This window comes from Carettochelys insculpta, chromosome 12 (genome assembly GCF_033958435.1).
Source record: "Carettochelys insculpta isolate YL-2023 chromosome 12, ASM3395843v1, whole genome shotgun sequence".
Classification (NCBI taxonomy): domain Eukaryota; kingdom Metazoa; phylum Chordata; order Testudines; family Carettochelyidae; genus Carettochelys; species Carettochelys insculpta.
Window position 1 is genome coordinate 12,697,500 of NC_134148.1, and position 24,867 is coordinate 12,722,366.

At 42.1% G+C, this 24,867-nt stretch overlaps 1 protein-coding gene across 2 annotated transcripts in view; it reads left to right on the plus strand.

Moving 5' to 3' along the window:
* ICE2 (interactor of little elongation complex ELL subunit 2) overlaps window positions 1-24,867 on the plus strand; it is a 74,580-nt gene that overhangs the window by 17,106 nt on the left and 32,607 nt on the right. For both annotated transcript variants that reach the window (XM_075007080.1, XM_075007081.1), the window contains exons 7-9: window positions 4,022-4,181; window positions 13,531-13,715; window positions 14,743-15,688. In XM_075007080.1, coding sequence (XP_074863181.1) covers window positions 4,022-4,181; window positions 13,531-13,715; window positions 14,743-15,688 — 1,291 coding nt within the window. The remainder of the gene's footprint in view (window positions 1-4,021; window positions 4,182-13,530; window positions 13,716-14,742; window positions 15,689-24,867) is intronic.

Below are 24,867 nucleotides of genomic sequence, written 5' to 3' on the forward strand. Positions count from 1 at the left end.
AGACTCCTCAGCGAACAAGCTGCCGGCATTGCTGCCACACATTGTCCCTAAGCCTCTGCAAGATCGACCTGGCACAGTCAGTACAGAGCAAAAAAATGGCACCAGACACATGAAAGGCTCCTCATACTGCCTCCACATGGGGCTCCACACCTGTTCCTCCAGTTGTCATGCCCTTTTCCATGGCAAACGAACTAGCAGTGCTGTTGATACTGGGCACTCCTCTGTTTGGCACTGATGACATACCACTGACTCCCTGCCTTAGATTCATGGCATCTCCCACAGGGTCAGAGCAATCAGTGGACAGTGGTGAAGGTGATGACAGTAGTGTAGTGGCCTGTGACACTCTTCATCATTCCTCTCCTTAAATTGCCATGACAGTCACCCCACTAGCAACAACAGCAACAGTGGATCCCATTGTCCATCACCTCCCTCCTGGCCTTACTGGGATCCCTGGGCATGTTACAGAGTAAAACAGCCACTGAGCATGTACACCTTGCCTCATTTGCCTAGACCTAATATATCCCCAGCTATATCGCCACACTTGGACAAAGAAGAAGGCTCAGACAACCCTACAGAGGAATCAGCATCTGAATTTCCACCTTCTCATTTATCGTCAATCACCATCAGTGAAGGCTGCTTCATAAGGTGGAACACTCACATGGACACTCCTCAAGGGAGAGAGGGTTACTCACCTCGTGCAGTAACTGAGGTTCTTCAAGATGGCTGACCCAGTGGGTGCTCCACCACCCACCCTTCTTTCTGTCGTCTTCCACATACTTTCTCTCTCTGCAGAGGAGGAATGGAGGGGTTTTGGGGCTGAGCATGTGCAGCAGCCACCATGTTCAGCACACTCCAGCCGCTTCGCTTGTACCGTCCACCAAGGGAACTGCTACAGTAATTTCTCTGACGGGTGTGCAGCGGTACTGTAATACCCAGGTGGCGCACCCATAAGGACAACCATCTCAAACCTCTGTTACTGCACAAGCTGAGTAACCCTCTTACGGATTATGAAGTCAGAGTTAAACAGTTTATTAAGCTGCATGTCAAATAGTTTTCTGAAAATGTTATAAATTGTTAGTATTCTCATATAAAGATAGGAAACAGCAGCTTCTTATTGTTATCACATAGGCTGTGTGATGTGACTTAAAAAAAATTCATATGCAGTCGGCCTCTGACTTATGCAGAGGTTGCATTTTTGGCAACCCCATGTCAGTTGAATTTACATGCAACTCGGGAAGCCAGGTACCCACTGCTCCCAGGAGCAGAGAAACCGAGCAATGCAGCAGCACTATTAGTTTTCAGACTTCTGGGAGCCAAGGGCAACTGGGAGCCAGGCTCCAGCTCCCTGTGGCTCACATGAGACAGGAAACTGACTGACTGGTGCTGATCAGTTTCCTGGCCCTTGCCAGTGGAAGGGAGCCAAGCGCCAGGCTGTCGCCTGGTTCCCAACTTCTCCCTACTCCCAGGAATAGGGAAACCGCTCTTGTCGGGGCAGCAGCCAAGAGTCAGGCTACCACCCCTGACAGCAGTGGTTTTCTGCAACTCGAGTTGCATGTATCTCAGGGTTGTACTGTAGCTTGTCATACATTAGTACAGGAGCTATGTTCATATGTCCTTCAGTGACCATTCAAGAGGCTCAGGCTGCGTCTACACTAAGAGATAAAATTGAATTTAATTCACTTAGCTCAAATTTACTATGTGACTGTCCTCACTGTAAAAACCATTAGCTCAATATTGGGTGCACTAATCTTGAGATTACAAAATTGCAGTTACCTGATGGGTATAGCGTCAAGCTCAAATTCAGAAATTCGATTAAATACAAACATGGAAGCTCCCCATCTTAAATGCAAAATTATTAGCCTCCAGAGGTCTCCTGTATGTAACCTGTAATGCCCCCTCACTGCTCTGCTCTGGCCGCTACTCTCCAGTAACAGGAGGAGCCTGAATTTGCAAGCGGGAGCAACAAGCCATTAACTGCAGGCTCATATTAGTATGGCAGCCTGAGAAATGGCTTTTTTCTTCCTCTGCTGTTAGCAGTGTGAGTGTATCTACCCCTTCAGATAGCCGCTGTAGGGAGTTCATGGCTCTGTCTGTAACTTGCTACTTTTTTCCGTGCTGCTTCGTGCCAGCCCGTGCGCCGCCATATCACGTCAACAAGGCTGTGTTGGGGTTGTGCTTGCATAACGCACCGAGAAACTGCTTCTCAGCCATTTACATTTGTGTGCGAATCCCCTTCCCTCCCCCACAGGCGCCACACAGTCTGGGTCTTTCCCGTGCTCAGCCACATCACGTGGGTAACCCCCAAACCAACCCAGTAAAAGGATGTTTCTGCCGTTCAGTGCTGGCAATGCTGCCAGTTCCGTCGGAAAGAGAGGGCTTTGCTGCTGTCATGGGGAAGTCTCCCCTGGTGGTTAAGATACTGGGGGCTTTGCTGCCGCTGGAGAGGCACAGCTCAACTGGTCATCCACTGATCCCCCTCCCCTTTGACCCATACCTGGGCTTGCTGCTGCCAATGGAGAAATGTCTCCTCAGGTGGCTAAGGGGCTTGCTGCTGACGGGGGGAGGACTACTTCAGCTGGTCATCCAGTAACACCCCGCACTTGGCCCACACCTGGGGTTGCTGCTGCCACTGGGGAAAAGCCTACCCCGGCGGCAACAGGACTTGCTGCTGCCAGGAGAGGACCATTTCAACTGGTCATCCAGTGACTGCTCCCTTGGCCCATACGTGGGCTTGCTGCTGCTAGGGGAAAACCAACAATTCTTTTCTTCCTGCACCGTCCAGGACCCCGCATTAAGACTCTCCCCAACTGCATATAGTGTATGGGGAAACTATAAAATTGTTTCTTCCTACATTCTTCTCAATGTAGGAAGCATTCCGGGCCCCTGCAGTATTTTCAGGGATAACATTTTGGCAATGATGGGAGGTGGAGTACTCGGTGAATGGCCAGTTGAGAACACAGTCATTGTACAGAAGCCTTATAGTGCTCTGGAAAGGCAAAACCCTTTCCATTAACAACAAAATTTATGGGGAAACCAAAAGTCTTTCTTCCTACGTTCTTCATTATTTTTGGGGATCACATGCATGCAATGATGGGAAGTGGGATACTCATTGGACGGCCAGTTGAGAATACAGTCGCTGCACCCATGTTGGCAATGTAGTGTGTGGGGACACCAAAAATAGCTTCTTCTAATTTTGAGTGTCTTCTGCATTATTTTCAGGGATCAGGAGGGGAATGATGAAAATTCAATGGGGGAAGATGACGTCAAGACCAGCGAGCGTACCCAGAATGCTACGGGGGTGAGGGAACTGTGGGCTAGCTTCCCACAATGCACTACTGCAACAGTCAGAGTTAGCCAATGTGTGTGTGGCAGCAATGATTCAACTTTGTGGGGAGCCTGGTGTGAAGTGAGGATGGTCAAAATCAAACTTACAAATTCCAGAATTAGAAAGTCAAGAAAAATAAATTGAATTTCTCAGTGTAGATGCAGCCCCAGAGACTTTGAAAGGTTGAGATTTAGAAATATCTCAGACATACAAGAAGATAAGTCAGGATGAAAGTATTAACATGTCCCCTTGTTCATCAAAAGGTAGTCCTGCAGCTGTGAACCCAATACAGTTCACCAGCAAAACCCTGGAAGAAATAGCTAGTGGTTCCTCCTTTTCCTACCACATCTGTGATTTATATGGCCTAAACTAACTGTGATAGGAATCCAGTGGTGGGGGTGGTGATGTGTCATACAGCTGTTTATTGCTTTTCTCTGTTCCCTTTTTTCTGCTAATTCAGAGTAGCTGTAATCTACTAGATACTTCTTTGTGCAACAAAATATAAGTATAGTGTTCATAGAATGCTTCTAGCACTTTGCATTTAGGTGCCTTTGATTCTGAACTCAAATACTAATGTTGTATGTGAACATTTGTTTTCAAATACATTCAATAAATATTTTTTAAAAAACTGGATATTTTAATTAACTTTGTTTTGTTTAATATTTAAAAAGTCATTATTTATTTTCTTTATTTCAGGACCTTAGTTTGGATCCAAATGTTGAAAAGCTTGCTTCAAAGTATTCTCCTCAACTAGTTTTAAATAGTCAGTCATTATTTACTTTGTTGAATAATCATGGACTAAATTACAAGGAACAGTGGGAAATCCCGGTTTCTGTTAAAATGATTCCTGTGGCAGGTACAGTATGTTTTTATATCAAATTAATGATGCCTCTGTTACCACAATTTGCATTTTTATAATCCATTTTCAGAGGTACACAGAGAAAAGATTTTGAAAATCCAAGTGTTTCAAATAGTGTTTCACTAAGTATGCATACTTATACACTGATTCTCTGTAACACTTTGAATAAATAATGTATGCTTATCAGGTGATTGTCAGATAATGGCTACGTCTACACATGCCCCAAACTTCGAAATGGCCACGCAAATGGCCATTTCGAAGTTTACTAATGAAGCGCTGAAATGTATATTCAGCGCTTCATTAGCATGCGGGCGGCCGTGGCACTTCGAAATTGACGCGCCTCGCCGCCGCGCGTCTCGTCCCATCGGGGCTCCTTTTCAAAAGGACCCCGCCTACTTCGAAGTCCCCTTATTCCCATGAATTGATGGGTTAGACTCAGAGGAGTAAAAAACAAGGATTGAGGTCCTACTAGGAGTCTACTACAGGCCCCTTAGCCAGGTGGATGAGGTTTTCTTTAAACAGCTAACAAAATCATCCAGGGCCCAGAATTTGGTGGTGATGGGGGACTTCAACTATCCAGGTATATGTTGGGAAACTTATACAGGAGGGGACAGACTGTCCAATAAATTCTTGGATTGCATTGCAGACAACTTTTTATTCCAAAAGGTTGAAAAAGCTACCAGAGGGGAAGCTGGTCTAGATTTAATTTTAACAAATAGGCAGGAAATTATTGAGAATTTGAAAGTAGAAGGATGCTTGGGTGAAAGTGATCATGAAATCATAGAGTTCACAATTCTAAGGAAGGGTAGAAGGGAAAACAGTACAATAGAGATAATGGATTTCAGGAAGGCAGATTTTGGTAAACTCAGACAGCTGGTAGGTAAGGTCCCATGGGAAGCTAAACTGAGGGGAAAAACGGCTGAAGAAAGTTGGCAGTTTTTCAAAGGGACATTATTAAGGGCCCAAAAGCAAGCTATCCAACTGTGTAGCAAAGATAGAAAACATGGCAAAAGACTGCCTTGGCTTAACCAGGAGATCTCGCATGATCTCAAAATAAAAAAGGAATCGTATAAGAAATGGAAACTAGGACAAATTACGAAGGACGAATATAGGCAAACAACACGAACGTGCAGGAGCAAGATTAGAAATGCTAAGGCAAAAAATGAGCTCAAACTAGCTACAAGCATAAAGGGAAACAAGAAGGCTTTTTACAAATACATTGGTAACAAGAGGAAGACTAAGGAGAGGGTAGGGCCATTGGTCAGTGAGGAGGGAGGAACAGTAACAGGGAATTTAATGATTTCTTTGTTTCGGTCTTCACTGAGAAATCGGAAGGAATGCCTGACATAGAGAATGCTAGTGGAAAAGGGGTAGGCTTAGAAGTTGAAATAAGAAAAGAAAAAACTAAAATTTACTTAGAAAAATTTAGATGTCTGCAGATCACCAGGGCCTGATAAAATGCATCCTGGAATCCTCAAGGAGCTGATAGTAGAGGTATCTGAGCCTTTAGCAATCATTTTTGGTAAATCGTGGGAGCGGTGGATGTGGTATACCTAGACTTCAGTAAAGCATTTGACACGGTCTCACATAATATACTTATCAATAAACTATGCAAATACAACTTAAACGGGGCTACTATAAGGTGGGTGAACAACTGGCTGGATAACCGTACCCAGAGAGTAGTTATTAATGGTTTTCAATCGGGCTGAAAAAGTATAACTAGTGGGGTTCCGCAGGGGTCTGTTTTAGGACCGGTTCTGTTCAATATCTTCATTAACGATTTAGATATTGACATAGAAAGTACACTTACTAAGTTTGCAGATGATACCAAGCTGGGAGGGGTTGCAACTTCTTTGGAGGATAGGGTCATAATTCAAAAGGATCTGGATAAACTGGAGAAATGGGCTGAGGTAAACAGGATGAAGTTTAATAAGGACAAATGCAAAGTGCTCCACTTAGGAAGGAACAATCAGTGTCACACATGCAGAATGGGAAAGGACTGCCTAGGAATGAGTACAGCAGAAAGGGATCTAGGGGCTATAGTGGACCACAAGCTAAATATGAGTCAACAGTGTGATGCTGTTGCGAAAAAGGCAAACATGATTCTAGGATGCATTAACAGGTGTGTTGTGAACAAGCCACGAGAAGTCATTCTCCCGCTCTACTCTGTGCTGGTTAGGCCTCAGCTGGAGTATTGTGTCCAGTTCTGGGCACCGCAGTTCAGGAAGGATGTGGAGAAATTGGAGAGGGTCCAGAGGAGAGCAACGAGAATGATCAAAGGTCTAGAGAAGATGACCTATGAAGAAAGGCTGAAAGAATTGGGCTTGTTTAGTTTAGAAAAGAGAAGATTGAGGGGGCACATGATAGCAGTTTTCAGGTATCTAAAAGGGTGTCATAAGGCAGAGGGAGGGAACTTGTTCTTCCTTGCCTCTGAGGATAGAACAAGAGGCAATGGACTGAAATTGCAGCAGGGGAGGTTCAGGTTGGACATTAGGAAAAAGTTCCTAACTGTCAGGGTGATCAAACACTGGAACAAATTGCCAAGGGAGGTGGTAGAATCTCCATCACTAGAGCTATTTAAGAAGAGGTTAGATAGATGGCTTTCAGGGATGGTCTAGAAAGTGCTTGGTCCTGCTATGAGGGCAGGGGGCTGGACTCGATGGCCTCTCGAGGTCCCTTCCAGTCCTACTCTTCTATGATTCTCAGTAATCACAGTACATGTTAACCCTTCTACTTAATTAATCTAAGAAGGCAGGAAAAATTGGCAAGTTGTAAAACCAGCTTTTTTCCTTATTGAAGGAATAGAAATGATGTCTCAACCTGAGCATTCAGAGCTGTTCAAGTTTTGTCAAATGAGTTTGCATCAATACACAGAAACAAAAAGAAGACAAAATAAGGGAAAAATAAAAAGTAGTGCTCCTTTTCTGGGCTGGTGGTAGGTAGGTTAGTCGTTTTAGACAGTTTCAGGAGGAGCTGCGTTTAATGGCTCAAAGAGCCACGGGTTGGACACCCTGTCATAGCTGGATGTAGTTTTCCCTCTCTTTCCTGATGACAGGAACTAGTAGCAGCACTGCCATAATAATGTTCAGGCAAAAACAAGTCTATAACTGAAGGTTTATTGATTAAAATATGAGCAATTCCTGGTTCTCAAGTCTGTTGGCTTGGCATATATGACTTGGATCAGAAAAATAAAGGACAGAGGAAAGAGAATACAAAATAAGACCAACAAAAGCAAAAAGAGGGCTGAGCTTATGGTCCTTTTGGGTTTCTCTGCCTTTTAGACTTTCAGCCCATAGAAAATTAGTAGGCTGTTCTCAGCAGTCTTTCCAGAAGTTCTTAGTGGCATTTCTAACTGATTTAAGATTTTAAATACAATTTTCAATAGCGATGTAAGCACCTTTTGGTTTCCAAGTGCTTAAATCCCTTTTGAAAGTGAGACTGAGCCCTGGTCAATGCTATGAAGTTCGACTGGTGTAAGACAGCTTTCATCATCCTAGCTCTGTAAGAAAGCACGCTAAAATGCAACTCCTGTCAGTACACCTTACACAGTATGGCAGCATAACTCCATGTTAATGAGAGGCATAGCAGTGATGTAGATGTGGTTCGGTTGACAGAGTGTCAGGTACATCCACACTTCCTGCAGAATTAACACTATGGAGATTGATCTTCTGGGCTTCAATTTAGCATGTCTAGTAGGGATGTGCCAAAGTGAATGCTGAGGGTGTCCCTGTTGACCCCATTATTCACCTCACCAGTGCTCCCTGTAAGCTGAGTGCTCAGCCAGCCACCCAGGAAAGATTCAAGTGCTGTCCAGCTGATTACCCGAACACCCATAGATGGCAGCATGTGTTTCCATTGGCACTGCACATCTGCACATGCTTTGGTGCACATACCAACATTTTTACTGCTTCTAGATGGAAAAAAATTAGAGGGAACACCGCTCCCCACCCTCGTGAAGAGTAAGGAAAGTCGACGGGGAGTTTCTCCCATCAACCTCCCACTGTGGGGATGGTGGAGAAAGTCTATATGAGGTATGTCGACTGCGGCTACACAATTCTTCTAGCTGGAGTTGCATGTCTTAGGTTGGCTTTCTCCTGTAGTGTAGACCTGCCTTCAGTGTAAATACTGCATTGCTTACATTGGCTGTTGCTGTCTTTCAGAATAATTCCCACAGTGCCCCATGCTGAGAGTTAAATCCATGCAGGCACTCCTGTGAGGATGTGCATTGGTGACATGGAGCATAGTGTGACATACAAATACAATGCAGTGGAGGAAAAGTCTCTCCAGGCAACATTGATATGCTGTTCCGCCAGTCAGGGGAGGGGAAGTGGCTGTGGCAGCATGCAGAGCAGCTTCCTATTGCCACCAGTCAGAACCTGTAGGCTGTATCCAGCCCTGTCTTGTCTGGCTCTGGCCTCCTAGGTTTGGGGCTCCACGCTCTGTACACCACTGTGTGCCAGATGCTGAGGAGGGGAGCCCCAAGCCTTGGGGACTGGATCCAGGCAAGCAGCCCATGGGTAGGGGGTTCCCTACCCCAGTCTAGATGGTGCTTGCTCCTGCCATGAGGTTGGGACTGGACTTGACCTCTTAGGGTCCTACTTTGTTCCAGTATTTTATGATTCTGTGTTGACTTTACTTGGAAATTAACGTACAAAAATTATTTTCCAGAAATTCAGATTTTTTACTGATATTTTGTATGTTTCCCATTATATGACCATTTTGAAAAGCAAAAACCTATAACTGGGAATGCCTTCTTCAATTATATATTACAGATATAATGTAATCAGTTTTTAGAACACAAAAAACCCCATGTATGTGACATAACACCTCCCATCACCGTCTTCGCTGAATATTGCTTAATGTGTGTCTGATACTTTTTGTCAGTATTACATAAAACCTGTACTAGTGCAGATATGGTCAACAAATTACAGAAATGGGACTCCTTAATGTTCTGCATGTCTGCAAGTGTGCACTCTGTGTGCTTTGTTTTTCTGACCGAAATAATTTTTTCCTCTTATTAGCCCCATGGAACCTGTAGAGGCCCTGGGAGATAAAGATGGATTCCAATCTGGTTCACACATAAACAGAATTATTTAATTCAGCTATAGAGCATTTGTTAGTATCATGGTGACATATGTCAAAAGTAGCAACTCCATGCACCAATATCTATCACAGGTAATTCAATTAAGTGAAAGCTATTTACTATGTCAAGGAACAGCAAGACTCCTGATGGAAACAGAATACAGGGCGGGAGGATGAATCTTGTGATATTACTTGAGAGAATCCATTCTGCCCCCTAAAAGCCCCTTATTGTATGAGAATCACTTTTCAGTGCTCTACCATGATCTGCATTTAGCGTTTTTCATTTTTTTAAAAAAGCATGTCAGTTCAGCTATTTTTACAACTCTGATTTTACAGTTTTATGGGGAATCAACTACCTGAGATGCAGGTATCATGGCAGTTCTGCTCAGAATTACTATGCATTTCAGTTAAAAATCAATTAATGTAGTTTGGATGGAGTTGTTAAAAAATTTCATAAGTTCGTTTAAGGAAAAAGCGATAAGCCAGTTTTCTGCAGTAATCTGGAAGTAAGCCAAAAAGTAAGATGATTTTTTTTGTTTCCTTTTTTTGATAAATGCAATGAAATTAGACTTTTTTATAATCACCTACTGCAGTTTGTCCTCTGTTTTCCAAGAGATGAACTGAGAGCAAAGCCATCTAATATAGTGTAAACAAACTGTCCTAACTTGTTACTTACTGCAGGTACTGCAATTAACACTGAGTTTAGACATGCTATATGTCCTTTCATTTTATTGAACTGTCCTCCTTGCCTTTTAAAATTTTAAATTAGGCTGTTTGAAGTATGCAGATACGTTCCTTGCAAATTTGATAAATTATTGTAAGTAGAGATGGTATTGAAGAACTGAATGTAAAATAAAGACCTTCAGAAAAACATTTACTATAGTTTCATAAAACAAATTAGCAAACATTTCCTGGAAGTAAAAGAACCATTGTTACAATGTAATGTTATATGCATATTTTATGTTCATAAAGGGCACACCTGCCAACAGAAAACAACAATAAAAATGGAAAAAAAAAACAAACCCAACAACAAAAATACCCTTGTAGTCTAGTCTAAACCAGTGTTTCCCAAACTTGAAATATTTTTGTAACCTTTTGGGACTTAGTTCTTAGTGGCGTACCCTGCTCCCCGCCCCCAGTGCTGTCCCAGTGCTTATCTCCTGATGTTTAGAAATATATTTTCTGCTGTGTACCCCTTGGAATTCTTTCAGATATGACTGGTGGTACATGTACCACACTTTGGGAAACACTGGTCTAAACCAATTGTCATACAAATACATAAATGTTTTGTTAGCATATGCCTCCTGGCAGGAATGTGAATATAGGTGTCCCCATTTTTCTCCATTTCTTCTGCTACTTGACATTTTTTCGCTTTGTTTTTTCCAGTTTGTTGAAGACATTATTGTCTTAATATGTCTCTGGGTTGGCAATTTCACATAGTTTATATTGATAATACAAAATTGGTATCTGCATCCGCAGAATTGAGCAAGGAATATCCATGTCCAGGTCTGTGCATGTGGATAGCCGCAGAGTTGCAGGGCTACCTACCTGTACTTATCTCATACCAAGCTGGGGTGTGAATCTGTCCCTACTGTGCCATAAATTTGCGCCCCCCACACCTTTATGAAATTTGGCTTATGAATATAAATATGCGTAAGTTGGAGATGCTTTGGACAAAATAGCTGATGTACAATCTGCTGGATCTATATAGTTTATTTTGGTGCATGTATCATTCTAGATGACGATAGAAACATGAACTGGAAGTCTTTTTAAATGTGCTGATAAGAGCCATTATTCCTTCCCCTTTGAGTGGGGTGATCAACTTAGTAACTTGTAAACAGCATTGTTTGTTCTGTAAGTCTAGAAGATGGTTGGTGCTAGAGAGAAATGTTACCATGCCACCAGGAATCAAAAGCTGTTTTGATTCATTGTTTTCCATGGGATGGGACTGGGGTTTTTATAGAACAAAAGTTTCCCATCCTATTGGAAAGCCTGTATAAGCAATGAGAAGCTATCAGTTCTTTGCCTTTGGGCTGCCTTGCAGTCTGCCTGACACACCCTGGAGCCACATGCCGCTCTATAAGGACTTCATTGTGGCGCCTAATGCTATAATTGCAAAGTGTTGGGAACAAAAAAAAAAAAAAAGGGCCTCCTGATTATTACCTCCTGATTATTTTTGACAAATTCTGAATATCTAAAAGCCCAACAATGAGCAACTCATCTAAATAGGAAATTATATGCAATCTCAAGAAACTGGATAAAGCTTTAAGATGTGAAATGCATTATGGGATATGATACTGTATCTGTGTCTTGATCGTGTTGCTAATAACATCTTGATTTTAAAAAGGAAAAGGAAACTTTCAGCATTCCTGCTGTGAATGGCAACATGCATTTTTAAGACTGAAATTAAACATGAAATAAAATTGGCATAATTAAAGTGGGGTTGGAATGGCTTCACAGAGGGGAAAATCAAAGAGACAATATCACACTGCATGGACCCAGTTCTTCACCTTTATACGGTGTTTGGCTGGGCTCCCTTTGTCTCATTTGCAATGAGAAGTTCACCACCACCAAAAAATGCAACTCAGAATATGTAAAACATTTGTGAACATCCAGCAGTAAATATGTAACACACTAAAAATCTTTGTGTGTGCTGTTCTTAAAATAGGGGTTACAAAATGTATGGTTTGAAGTTACTTATTAAGGACCGTCCAACATTCACACACAGTGTCTCTTGAATTATTGAATTTTACCAAATTTGAAAAAGTTCTCTTCTTCCTGTTTTGGTTGCCAACCATGCCCTAAATAAAAGCAAAACTATGAAAAACCCAAATTGGAGAAAAACTATAGCAGCTTGGTAGGGTACATGAGATGCTTTGGACAAAACAACACAAAGTTGTGCATATTTATATTCATAAGCCAGTTTTCATAGACCATGGGGAGATCGTCACCAAAGCTACATTTACACTGACCACAGAAGATCGACTGCTCATATTCTATCATCCAGGGTGCTGTTTCATGCATGGGTGAGACAGTGTGTTCTGGGGTCAATGGTGACCTTGGAACTCCTCACAAGTGGTGAGGATTAAGGAAGATCAACGGGCAGGTGTGAAGACAGACACGGAAGTCAACAGCTGAAAAGTCAATTTTAGCTATGCAACTGGTGCACCTAAAATTGTGTGTCAGCTGTTGACCTTCTGGGCAAGTATAAACACAGCCAAAGTGTTCATGTGGTCCCTGGTGCTCTGCACGAAAATTTCCTTGGTGTGCTTTAATCTGCTCCCATTTCAAAGTGGCATATCAAAGCATGTTAAAGGTTTTTAAGGTTCACGGCAGCATAGGCCCCATGGACACGTAGGCTATGACAACGTGACAAGCCTGCTAGGGATGTTAACAGCTAACCAATAAGCCTCACCCTAAATATATGATGCTTACCACATAAATGGTTAACCGTTGGTGGCACTACTCCTGCCATGCTGCCCCTCTTCCCTCCCCCCTGCTCCCTGTTTAATTATTTCATCAGTTAAACTCCATGTTTAACCAGTTAGCTAATTTTAAATGGTATTTTACATCCCTAAGGGCTGCACCAGTGCAGCTGCACCACTGTAGCACTACTGTTGCTCTCCCTTCCACTTAATTACTCCTGTCCCCATAAGGGCCTCTCTCCTTCTTTAGGTTGCTGTATGTCCGAAGGATGTCCTATGGTAACTACATCTGCAGGGGTATCCCTATTGTCTTCAGATTATGTTGTCTATGATATGGTTGTACTGCAGGCAAAATCTGAAAACAGGAGGGTGTTGCAGCTGACTAAGGATATAGTTTAGGTTGGTGAACAACCTTACTGGTAAGGAGATATGAAATGGAAAACACAAGCTTGACTCTTTCGAGCCTTTATGAGGTTTGTTTGTAAACGGAACATATCTGGTATGGAAATCAGTGAGATATAAATGAATGTGAAATCCCAAGATGCTAATTTGAAAAATAAGGTTTTCAGTATAGAAGTGTACTTTAAATGGGATACGAAACTGAAGTATACAGTCACAAATTTGCATATTCTTGCCGTCGGGGTCGTAATAAATTGTACTTTGCTGTATTTGTTTCTCAATGAATAAGCAATAGAAAGGATTGGTGTTTATTAAGCCTCCTTATTTTGACTGTGAAATGGTATTGAACACAAGTGGAAGGGAAAAAGTTTAATATTTAAATTACCCATCTATTTTTCTTTGGAATTTGGGAAACATAAACCCTTTCCTTCTCTTAAAAGATGGCAGATCAGTCAAAGTAGTTTGTATTGACTCACCACTCCCAAAAAAAGAAATGACTGTGAGAGAGAAGAATCAGTTTTTTCATGACATCTCTCTGGACTCCGTGACATCCAAAACTTCAATTATTCCAGTCTCTGCTGTATTTATGGACAGTCCATCTGAGGAAAATATGTTTCAGACGAACGTATGTATCTGTCTGTCTTTAGAAGCAAATGCTAGCTTATTTCCTTGATTTTTGTTGTCGTCATTTAGTGTTTCCTTGTTTTTCCCCCAATATCACCTGATTAGCATAGTGAGGTTTTTTGAACGCATCTCTCCCCTTACATTATTCTGTCCAATCTTAGTCTAGTAACTGATGTGTGCCTTCTCCAAAGATAGACTGTGGCTGCATCTACACTACAAGATTAAAATAAAATTTAAAGGAGTTAGCTCCATATTAAAACTGTCTTCACTGTAAATGTCATTAGCTTGATTTTAGTCTGCCCTAATATTGATGATAAAATGTTGATATTAACTGATGGTATAGTGTCAATTTCAAACTTAAAGGCTAGCGTGGAAGCACTGTGTCCTTAATTCAAATTTATTAGCCTCCACAAGTGTCCTGTATGTATCCCACAAAGTTACACGCTAGCCGGAGCCAGGAACTAACCTGGGCTGCTGCACTGTCCGTTTCCCTTGTCCTGCAGCTTTGTTGGAGCGAGGAAATTGACCATAGTCTGTTGCACTGTCAGTGCCCCAAGTCCAGCTGTGGGGACCTGAGAAACTGACAGTGCTGCTGCACCTGGCTCCCAGCGGAGAATGTGGGGCTGAGGGAAATGTGGGATTGGTTCTCACAGTACACTGCTGCAGATTTCTGGATGGAAGTAATGTGTTGAATTTGTTGGGAGCCTGTGGGAAGTGAGGATACTCAAAATTAAATTAAAAAGGCACTATAAAATCGATTTTAATAAATTCAAATTTATCTTGCAGTGTGTATGTAGCCTATGTGACTGACATAGTTGGCAATTATTTGTTCTCTATTTTCATATTGAAAGGACTTTTCACTTAATTTAGAATTACAGCTTTTTATGTAACATTGAAATATTTTCTTTACATCTTCAAAACAATGTCTGGGTTCAACATTGTTTTGCATCTCTTCATTGGATTTAGCTGTTGTTTTACTTTGGTCTGATGCATTTTTTTTCTTGATTAATTTTCTTTGTTATGTGAAGATGCCTCCTGATACTTGTCAATTAAGAAGGATTCAGAATCCGAACCATGAGGAGCTAGACTTTGACGATGATGTCACAGAATTAGAGACCTTTGGAGAAATATCTAAACCCTCACAGACATCAAAAATGGAAAATACTCCTGCAAATATATGTAAAACTCTGCCAGGCACACTAAAAATAGAGAAGCAGTTGGCATCTTCTGCTTTAAGTGATAGTGCTGAAGACGGAACAAGCAAAGTTAATGAGTGGGGATTACCAGTAAGTAGTAATATGCAGAATGTAAACAAGACCCAGTTGCCATCATTGAGTGATGTGTGCACTAATTCTGAAGAAAATTCTTCACTTAAAGGCCATGATTCAGATGAAGCTGAGTTAAATGATGAGCAGCGTGGCATCGCCACAAACAAAGTGTCGGACAATAGTACTTTGGCTAAAACTGATAGTTTCAAGAGAGACTCTGAAGTTACAGAAGCATATGAAACTCCCGTTTCTTCTTGCAATAGTGACACTGGTGAAGAACGTTTGATTATTGACACAGGAGATAAAAGTGGGGAATATTGCAAAGCAGCTATGTTCAGTTCTAATTTAACTCCTGTAGAAGATACATCTAAACCACCCTCCCCAGTAAAAAAATCAAGTAGTTTGGCTACCTCTTCAGAGAGCCAAAACCAGAAAAAAATTGTTTCCAAAAGACCTTCAAAAAGGTTGTCTAAAGAATTTGATCCTCTTGGACACATTTTGAAAATGCAAACTAAACTCCTTAAGCCGCCTTCCCCAAAAGCTGCTGAGCAGCCACAGGTGAATTGTGATAAAAGCTTAAATCCTACACCTAGCCTTGTGCCACAATCTTCAACACCCACTGTATCTTCCAGCACAGAGCCTACTGCAAACACAGGCAGCTTATCTAAACTTTCCTGGACTTCACATTTTCAGGGATCTCCAAAAGGTAAGTGTAAATGTTTAATGCATTCATAATTAGAAGCAGAATCTAGATTGCAGACACAGAAGCCTTAATTCAGTGTTGCTGAAAGCATGAATTTTTGAGGGTGGAGGAGAGGTGGTGGTGCTTGGAACAGCATTTTGTTGTGTGTAAAAGAGAACCAAAATGATACATGTTTTGGTAAAATGCAAAAAATATGCAGGAAATCATTGTAGTTATAAAGAAGGTAAAACTTTGATTTGTTTTATTATTAAACTAGCAAAATAAAGTTATTGTACATATGTTTTCAGGCAAAAAAGTAATGTTATCTTTCAGTTTGTTCTCAAGCATTGTGGATCTCTAAATATTGTGTATTTTTTTTATATCTTCAGTAAGATCTAGGCCCTAATTATGAGAATTAGTTCCTGTCATGGCATCATGGCCTCATATGTATCTTTGTGGCTGAACACAGTGCTGTAGCTTCTTTGCCTCCATTTCCCTGATAGAGTTTGGAGTCCGGTTTGGTGGCTTATGTGACTCAGCCCTCTGGGTAGCTCACTCCAAAAGTTCAGACCTCTTGTTGGGTACCAGAGTCCAAAATGCCAGTATAAACCAAAAGCCTTTCTTCCAAAAGGCTTTACTTCTCCACTTCTTTAGGGATGATTTGTCTATCCATCCTCTGAGCTCAACTCCGAGTCCCCACATCCCTTTTCTTCGGGTAAAACAGCTCTTCTGTGGTCTGTCTTAACTCTCAGCAGGTCACAGATACTTCCAAAGTGATGTTTCATCTTTTTACATACCATTCAGTGGAAATGGTGGAATGTGGTTTCCTTTACAGTAACAATTTCTACTTTTGAGTCCTAAAAAAGTTGCCTGATCCTGTGTGTGTGTGTGTGTGTGTGTGTGTGTGTGTGAGAGAGAGAGAGAGAGAAGATAATTGCAGGGTGAATTAAAAAAAAAAAAAAAAAAAAGAGAGAGATAGATACTTATCATATAAAACTGGAAGGGACTTTGAGAGGTCACGGAGTCCAGTCCCCTGCAGTCACAATATCCCTAACAGATTTTTTTTTTTCCCCCACTGTTTGCCTCAGACCCCTGAGTGGCCCCTTCAGAGATTGAACTAACAACGCAGGGTTTACAAAGCCTATGCTTTCTCTAATCACTGATCTATCCTTCCCACAATGGAGTTTGGGTATTTATGACCAAAGAAGGAAACGTGCATTATACAACTTGTAGGCTGCATCTACGCTAGCATTCCTCTTTTGAAAGAGGCATGCAAATGAGGGAAATTGAAAATGCAGATGAGGTGCTGATTTACGTATCTGGTATCTCATTTGTATATTCTTCTTTCTAAAGAAGAAAAGTGTAGACATGATTCTTTCGAAAGTAATCCCCATCTTCGAAAGAACCTTTCTTGCTTAAAAAAAAAATCTTTCAAAGATGGGGATTACTTTCGAAAGAATCACGTCTACACTTCATTTCATCTTTTGAAAAATATGCAGATGAGGCACCAGGTATGTAAATTGGTGCCTCATTTGTATTGTTGATGCCCCTCATTTGCATGTCTCTTTCGAAAGGGTGCTAGTGGAGATATAGATGTAGACAAGAGGACATTATTTTTATTTTCTTACTTTCATTGTTGATGCTCCTAGCCATTGTGCTAGCAACCCAAAATCATCCGAGGAATAGCGAAAGGGATAACTAAGAGGCAATGGGTAGAGGGAGGCAATGGTTGAAAGGTCTCTGAATGGTGCTGGCAAGAGCAAAAGACGGGAAACCTGGGGAAAGTTACAGTTAAGCAGAAATGAGGGCTTAAAAGGATAGTAGGATGTTTTGTTTTTTGTTTTGTTTTTTTTAAATAATCTAAATTTTCTTCGTTGCTTTAAGTGTGTGTTTACAAATTCAGCTCAGGATGTAATTCTCTCTGACCAGGGTAGGGTGTTAAAAAATAAAAGCGTAGCTTTAGCATCAGAGATCTGGGATACGTACGTAGAGCAGCTAGCCCCCGTGCTGCCACATTACTCTTCTCTTTCTATGTCAGAGAGGGTGTGTCTGCTCAGCCTCCGTACTATGCCCTCAGATGTTCACACCTGCCTCCAAACAGAGAGAGAGGTAAAACATTGTTCTTAGTGTCTTGGCTTTCATACACTAATAATGTGGAATTCTGGTGTACGGTACTTACAACTTCTGTTTCTCTAGCTACACCAGCTAAATAGTGTTGCTGAAGAAGTTAATGTTCTTGTGCTTTTAAGAATGGCCATCATAAAGTGTTCAGTAAACCATTTGAGGTGATTGGAAATGATAAACCTCTATATATTTCTAAAATCCTTTTTGGTAGCAGGTCTGGAGCAGGCACAATTAAAGATAATTCCCTTCAATTACATGAGGGAAGAATAAGTGATTCTGAAGTGTGTGTGTGAGTGTGTATGCTATCTGTACACTAGAAGCATCTGTTGACCGAAGTTACTGTCAACAGGGAAATCTCAACAGAACCTCTGTCAACCAATTGCATCTACGCACAACTTGCTCTGTTGACAGGGAACTGCTCTGGTGCCAGAAGGCAGAATGGCAGTTCTGCAAAGAGGGCTGCCTGGCAAGCATGTCCTCTCTGTTGACAGGAGTGTTTACACTACACTTCTGGTCTGAGTCTACACTAGCACCCCCTTTTCAAAAGGGGGATGCTAATGAGACACTTCAGGATATGCTAATGAGGCACTGCAGTGACTGCAGCACCTCATTAGCATAATAGCAGCTGCGGCACTTTCAAAGTGGCACTTTTCATTGTGCGTGGCTCATCTACACAGGGTCCTTTTCGAAAGGACCCCGCACACTTCGAAATCCCCTTATTTCTATTTGGTTTCGAAAAGGACCCCGTGTAGATGATCTGCATCTAATTAGCACATCCCGAAGTATCTCATTAGCATCCCCCATTCAAAAGGGGGGGTGCTAGTGTAGACCCAGTCCTGTAGACAGATTGTTATGCCTCAAATTTTGGAGGGATAATACTACCAAGAAAAATGCAGAGTTCTGTTGAGACTGTCGACAGAATGCTTTAAGAGTGTAGATGCTCCCTGAGTTATGTTGACAGAAGGTCCCTTCTGTTGACAAAACTCTTTAGTGTAGACACAGCCTGTGTGTGCTGTTACTACTCCGTTTGTTAAATGACCAATAAATAAGACCAGAAGTGTGAGTTTGTTTTTTATTTTGTTTTTTTAACTGTATTAAAGGCATCCTAAAATTTGATACCGAATGACATCTTGGGGCCTGAACAGATTGATGAGCCCTTTAACAAAGGTTCTTCAAAAATCTCTTTGGAGTGTGCAGGTATCAGTTTAAACTTCACTCCAAAAAAGTGGATGTGGTAGTACATACAAACTACACTTGGCTTGGAGATGCAGGGACAAAAGGAGGTTTGTATGCCATCTCAAACTCCTTGTTTCTAGTGATGGAGAGAGAGCCTTGTTAGTCTGTATTCTGTCAAAACAAAAAAGCAGTAATGTAGCACTTCAAAGACTAACAAAATTATTTATTAGGTGATGAGCTTTCGTGGGACAGACCCACTTCTTCAGATCATAGCTTTACCAGAACAGACTCAATATATAAAGCATAGAGATCCAAAAACTGTTATGAATGTTGACAAATCAGAAAAATTGTTATCAAGGTTGGCAAATCAGAAGAGTAGAGGGAAAGCAGGAGGGGGGCGTGGGGTGGGGAAGTTGAGAGAGATAAAACAACGTGTAAAAGAGTCCTTATAATCAGCCAGGTAATTGCTGTCCTGGTTCAAACCATATGTTAATGTGTCAAATTTGAATATAAATGACAGTTCTGAGCATTCCCTCTGTAGATGGTTGTTAAAGTCCCTTTTCAGTAAAACACAAACTTTCTGGTCATTAACAGTGGCCCCCTCCATTAAAGTATTGGCTGACAGGTTTGTGTGTTTGGAGTTTTTTGATGTCTTTTTGTGTCCATTCATTCTTTGTCAAACAGTGTTTGCAGTCTGTCCTATATACATGGTGTGTGGGCATTGTTGGCAGATGATGGCATATATGATGTTAGTTGAGGAACAGGAGAATGTGCCTGTGATTCTGTGAATAACCTGGTTAGGTCCAGTGATGGTATCTCCAGAATAGATACGTGGACAAAGTTGGCAATGGGCCTTGTTGCAAGGAAAAGTTCCAGGATTAGTCGTATTGTGGTATAGCCTGTGTTTGCTAGTGAGAATCCTCATGAGGTTGGGAGGTTGTGTATAGGAGAGAACAGGCCTGCCACCTAGGGCCTTCTGGAGTGTGGCATCCTGATTTAGGATAGGTAGTAGGTCTTTAATGATGTGTTGCAGTGGTTTGAGTTGGGGGCTGTAGGTGGTGGTCTGTTACTGGCTTTTTTGGGGCCTATCTTGGAGTAGTTGGTTTCTGAGTATTTATCTGGCCGGATTGATTGATTGATTTTTTTTTTTTTTTTTCCACTTCTCCCAGTGGGTAATTTCAGGTTTATGAATGTTTGGTAGAGATCTTATAGTTTTTGGCGTCTGTCGGTAGGGTCCTCACTTCTAGGGTCAGTTAAGCATCTAGCACTACTCCATGGAGGTAATTCTGAGAAGCATCATAAATGGATTTTTTGTTTGTTTCATGCCACCAATAAATGGGCTGACTACCTGACCTTTTGTGTATGCAAGATGTCAGCATTGAAGTATATTGTGTAGCTGTAGCCAGGGGAGTACCAGGGTTTAAGAAACATGAGGTTGGTCAAGTAATATGTTTCATTTGGCCAACTTGTATTACTGAGGGAGACACTTGAAATACAGTTTTCTTTGTATGAGGCAGAAATAGGTTAAAAATCAAGTTCAGTAAAATCTTGGCAAGTGTAAGCTGTTTCAGAAAATTATACACTACTTCAAGAGCAGCTGGATTTTAAAAATGTCTTTATTTTAGATATGAAACCTAAAAAGAAATAGAGGCAAAGAAACACAGACCATATGTACCAAAGGCAAAGAAAGCAATTAATCTAGAAATCCTGCATTGAAAGATGGCAGCTGCCAAAAAATATTGTTGCTGTGGTTGAAATCAGTGAAAATTATATATTATTCCAACTCTGCATGGATTCAAGAAAGACTCTTCCAATTTTATTCCTTGCCATTTGTATTTTAGAAGTCAGGTAGATGTATTTTAGACCAAACTGATGATGACCCCTGACAAAGAGTTTCCATAGTCATGCAACCCTGGAACATTTATTAGGTCTTTTAGTCTTTTTTAGCTGTAGCACTTACCTTCAGCCATGGGTCTCCTACTGTTAGCCAATGGTTGGGTGAGATACCACCTATGCCCTTATTTTCATCTGAGTCTTTAACTGCTAGGACAGACAGCCCCTTTGCAGCAGGCAGCCCGGGCAGGCTGATGGAGTCCCCAGGGTCCTAGCACACGAGTTTTTCACTGCCAGGCTGGAGTCCCTTCACAGGGGGCAGCCAAGAAGGCTGACGGGTGACCCACAGGTTGTACTGAGACACCCTACACCCGTGTCTTTAACTGCTAGGATGAGGTCCCTTCGCAGCGGGCAGCCAGGGAGGCTGTCAGGTGCCCCAAGAGTCTGCTCCACGGAGGCAGCACAACTCAGCACTTAGCTCTCAATATGCCCCACCAGTGACCAGGCTATTAAGCAGCTGTGTTCTTTGTTTTGTGTTTGGTTTGCACAGTAACAGGAAGAGTCAGGTTACCACTTAACCAATTACTTGTTTATTTAACTAAAAGAGTTAAGCTCTTATGGTTACAAGATTACAAGGCATATATACTTTGTTGCAAACTTACATGATTTATACTTTGTTACAAAGATTACAAGTTTTACGCTCTGTTCTTTAGTTGTCAATAGCTAGCATGTAAAAATTCATAGATCTATTATTGAATGTGCACAAAGAAAACAAAAGAAAAGCAATACACTTCACAGGTCTTATTCTCTCCCCTGCGTTACCAATGTGGCATGGCCAGCATTTCACCCAATCCCTCGTGAAGAAGCAATAAATAACGAGGACCTCGGGAGGCAATAACCCTCCTGACCGGCAGGTAGGGGTAATTGGAGCTCAATTAGGGGGTCTGCCAGGCCCTTCTTTATACCCATTGGGTCATCTACGCTTCTTCCTTATCTAAAAGGGTGCCAGTTGCATTAACTCGTCTGAGACACTAGTTCTCACAAGGCTGGTCCACACCTGTGGGGTGGAGATAATTTTTGGGCCATTCTTTCTTTTGTCGTGTCTACACATGCACGCTACTTTGAAGTAGCGGCACTAACTTCGAAATAGCGCCCATCACGGCTACACTTGTTGAGCGCTATTTCAATGTTAACATCGACGTTAGGCGGCGAGACGTCGAAGCCGCTAACCCCATGAGGGGATGGGAATAGCGCCCTACTTCGAAGTTGAACGTCGAAGTAGGGCACGTGTAGACGATCCGCGTCCTGCAACATCGAAATAGCGGGGTCTGCCATGGTGGCAATCAGCTGAGGGGTTGAGAGACGCTCTCTTTCCAGCCCCTGCGGGGCTCTATGGTCACCGTGTGCAGCAGCCCTTAGCCCAGGGCTTCTGGCTGCTGCTGCTGCAGCTGGGGATCCATGCTGCATGCACAGGGTCTGCAGCCAGTTGTCGGCTCTGTGTATCTTGTGTTGTTTAGTGCAACTGTGTCTGGGAGGGGCCCTTTAAGGGAGCAGCTTGCTGTTGAGTCCGCCCTGTGACCCTGTCTGCAGCTGTGCCTGGCACCCTTATTTCAATGTGTGCTACTTTGGCGTGTAGATGTTCCCTCGCAGCACCTATTTCGATGTGGTGCTGCGCAACGTCGATGTTCAACATCGACGTTGCCAGCCCTGGAGGACGTGTAGACGTTATTCATCGAAATAGTCTATTTTGATGTTGCCACATCGAAATAGGCTACTTCGATGTAGGCTTCACGTGTAGACATAGCCTATATGGGCTGGAGATTCTTCCTCCTTCTGGGATGTTTGTGTAGGCAAATCAACTGATGGTAATTAACCAAGGGCAGTCCGAGGCTCAGCTGTTTATTAGCCGATTGTCTCTTGCTCCAGAGCATTCAAAAGACTGTGGCTGAGATAAGCACATCTGAGCTCTTGGGCATTCCAGGGCTGAGCTGTTAACCCTTTTGGTGCTCTGAAGCATCCAGGAGAAACAAGATGGAGTTGAGAAAAGGGGGAGTCTGTCTGGCTACACCTACCTACTATGATTGCAACTGTGTACAGCATTTTAAATATTCTGTCAAAATCCCAGAAAATCACTGAATTAAATTCACATTCACAACCCACCTCTGATTCCACAGATCATAGAATGCTAGAACTGGAAGGGGCCTTGACAGGTCATTGAGTCCAGGCCCCTGCCCTCATGGCAGGACTAAGTACTGTCTAGCCCATCCCTGATAGACATTTATCTAACCTGTTCTTGAATTTCTCCAGAGATGGAGATTCCACAACCTCCCTAGGCAATTCATTCCAGTGTTTGACCACCCTGACAGTTAGGAACTTTTTCCTAATGTCCAGCCCAAACCTCCCTTGCTGCAGTTTAAGCCCATTGATTCTTGCTCTATCCTCAGAGGCCAAGAAGAACAAGTTTTCTCCCTCCTCGTTATGACAGCCTTTTTGATACCTGAAAACCGCTATCATGTCCCCCCCCCTTAATCTTCTTTTTTACAAACTATACAAGCCCAGTTCTTTCAGCCTTTCCTAGTAGGTCATGTTCTCTAGACCTTTGGTCATTCTTGTTGCTCTTTTTTAGACTCTTTCCAATTTCTCCACATCTTTCTTGAAATGCGGTGCCCAGAACTGGGCACAATACTCTGACTGAGGCCTAATAAGCTCAGAGTAGAGCAGAAGAATGACTTGTGTCTTGTTCACAACACACCTGTTAATGCATCCCAGAATCATGTTTGCTTTTTTTCCCAACAGCATCACACTGTTGACTCATTTAACTTGTGGCCCACTATAACCCCTAGATCCCTTTCTGCCATACTTCTTCCTAGACAGTCGCTTCCCATTCTGTATGTGTGAAACTGATTGTTCCTTCCTAAGTGGAGCACTTTGCATTTGTCTTTATTAAATTTCATCCTGTTTACCTCAGACCATTTCTCCAATTTGTCCAGATGATTTTGAATTTTGACCCTATCCTTCAAAGTAGTTGCAACTCCTCCTAGCTTGATATCATCTGCAAACTTAATAAGCGTACTTTTTATGCTAGTATCTAAATTTTTGAGGAAGATGTTGAACGGAACCGGTCCCAATACAGACCCCTCCGGAACCCCACTTGTTACACCTTTCCAGCAGGATTGAGAGCCATTATTTACTCTCTGAGTAGGGTTATCCAGCCAGTTTTGCACCCACCTTATAGTAGCCCATCTAAATTGTATTTGCATACTTTGTTGATAAGAATATCATGCAAGACCGTATCAGGTGCCGTACTAAAGTCTAGCTAAACCACATCTGCTGCTTCTCTCTTATCCACAAGGCTCGTTATCCTGTCAAAGAAAGCTATCAGATTGTTTTGATATGATTTGTTCTTTGCAAATCCATGCTTGCTGTTCCCTATCAGCTTACCACTTCCAAGGGTTTGCAGATGATTTCCTAAGTTAGTTGTTCCATTATCTTTCCTGGCACAGAAGTTAAACTGACCTGGTCTGTAGTTTCCTGGCTTATTCGTATTCCCCTTTTTACAGATTGGCACTATATTTGCCCTTTTCCAGTCTTCTAGAATCTCTCCTGTCTCCCATGATTTTCCGAAGATGACACCTAATGGCTCAGATACCTTCTCTATCAGCTCCTTGAGTACTCTAGGGTGCCTTTAATCTGGCCCTGGTGACTTGCAGACATCTGACTCTTCCAAGTGATTTTTAACTGGTTCTTCTTTTATTTTAATTTCTAAACCTACCCCTTTCCCACTAGCATTCACTATGTTATGCATTCCTCCTTCAGACTTCTTGGTGAAGACCGAAAGAAAGATGTCATTAAGCATCTCTGCTGTTTCCAAGTTTCCTGTTACTATTTCTCCCTCCTCACTGAGCAACAGGCCTACCCTATCCTTGGTCTTCCTCTTGCTTTTAATGTATTTATAAACAGTCGTCTTGTTTCCTTTTATGCCTGTAGCTAATTGGAGCTCATTTTGTGCCTTAGCCTTTCTAATCTTGCCCCTGCATTCCTGTGGTGTTTGCCTATATTCATCCTCTGTA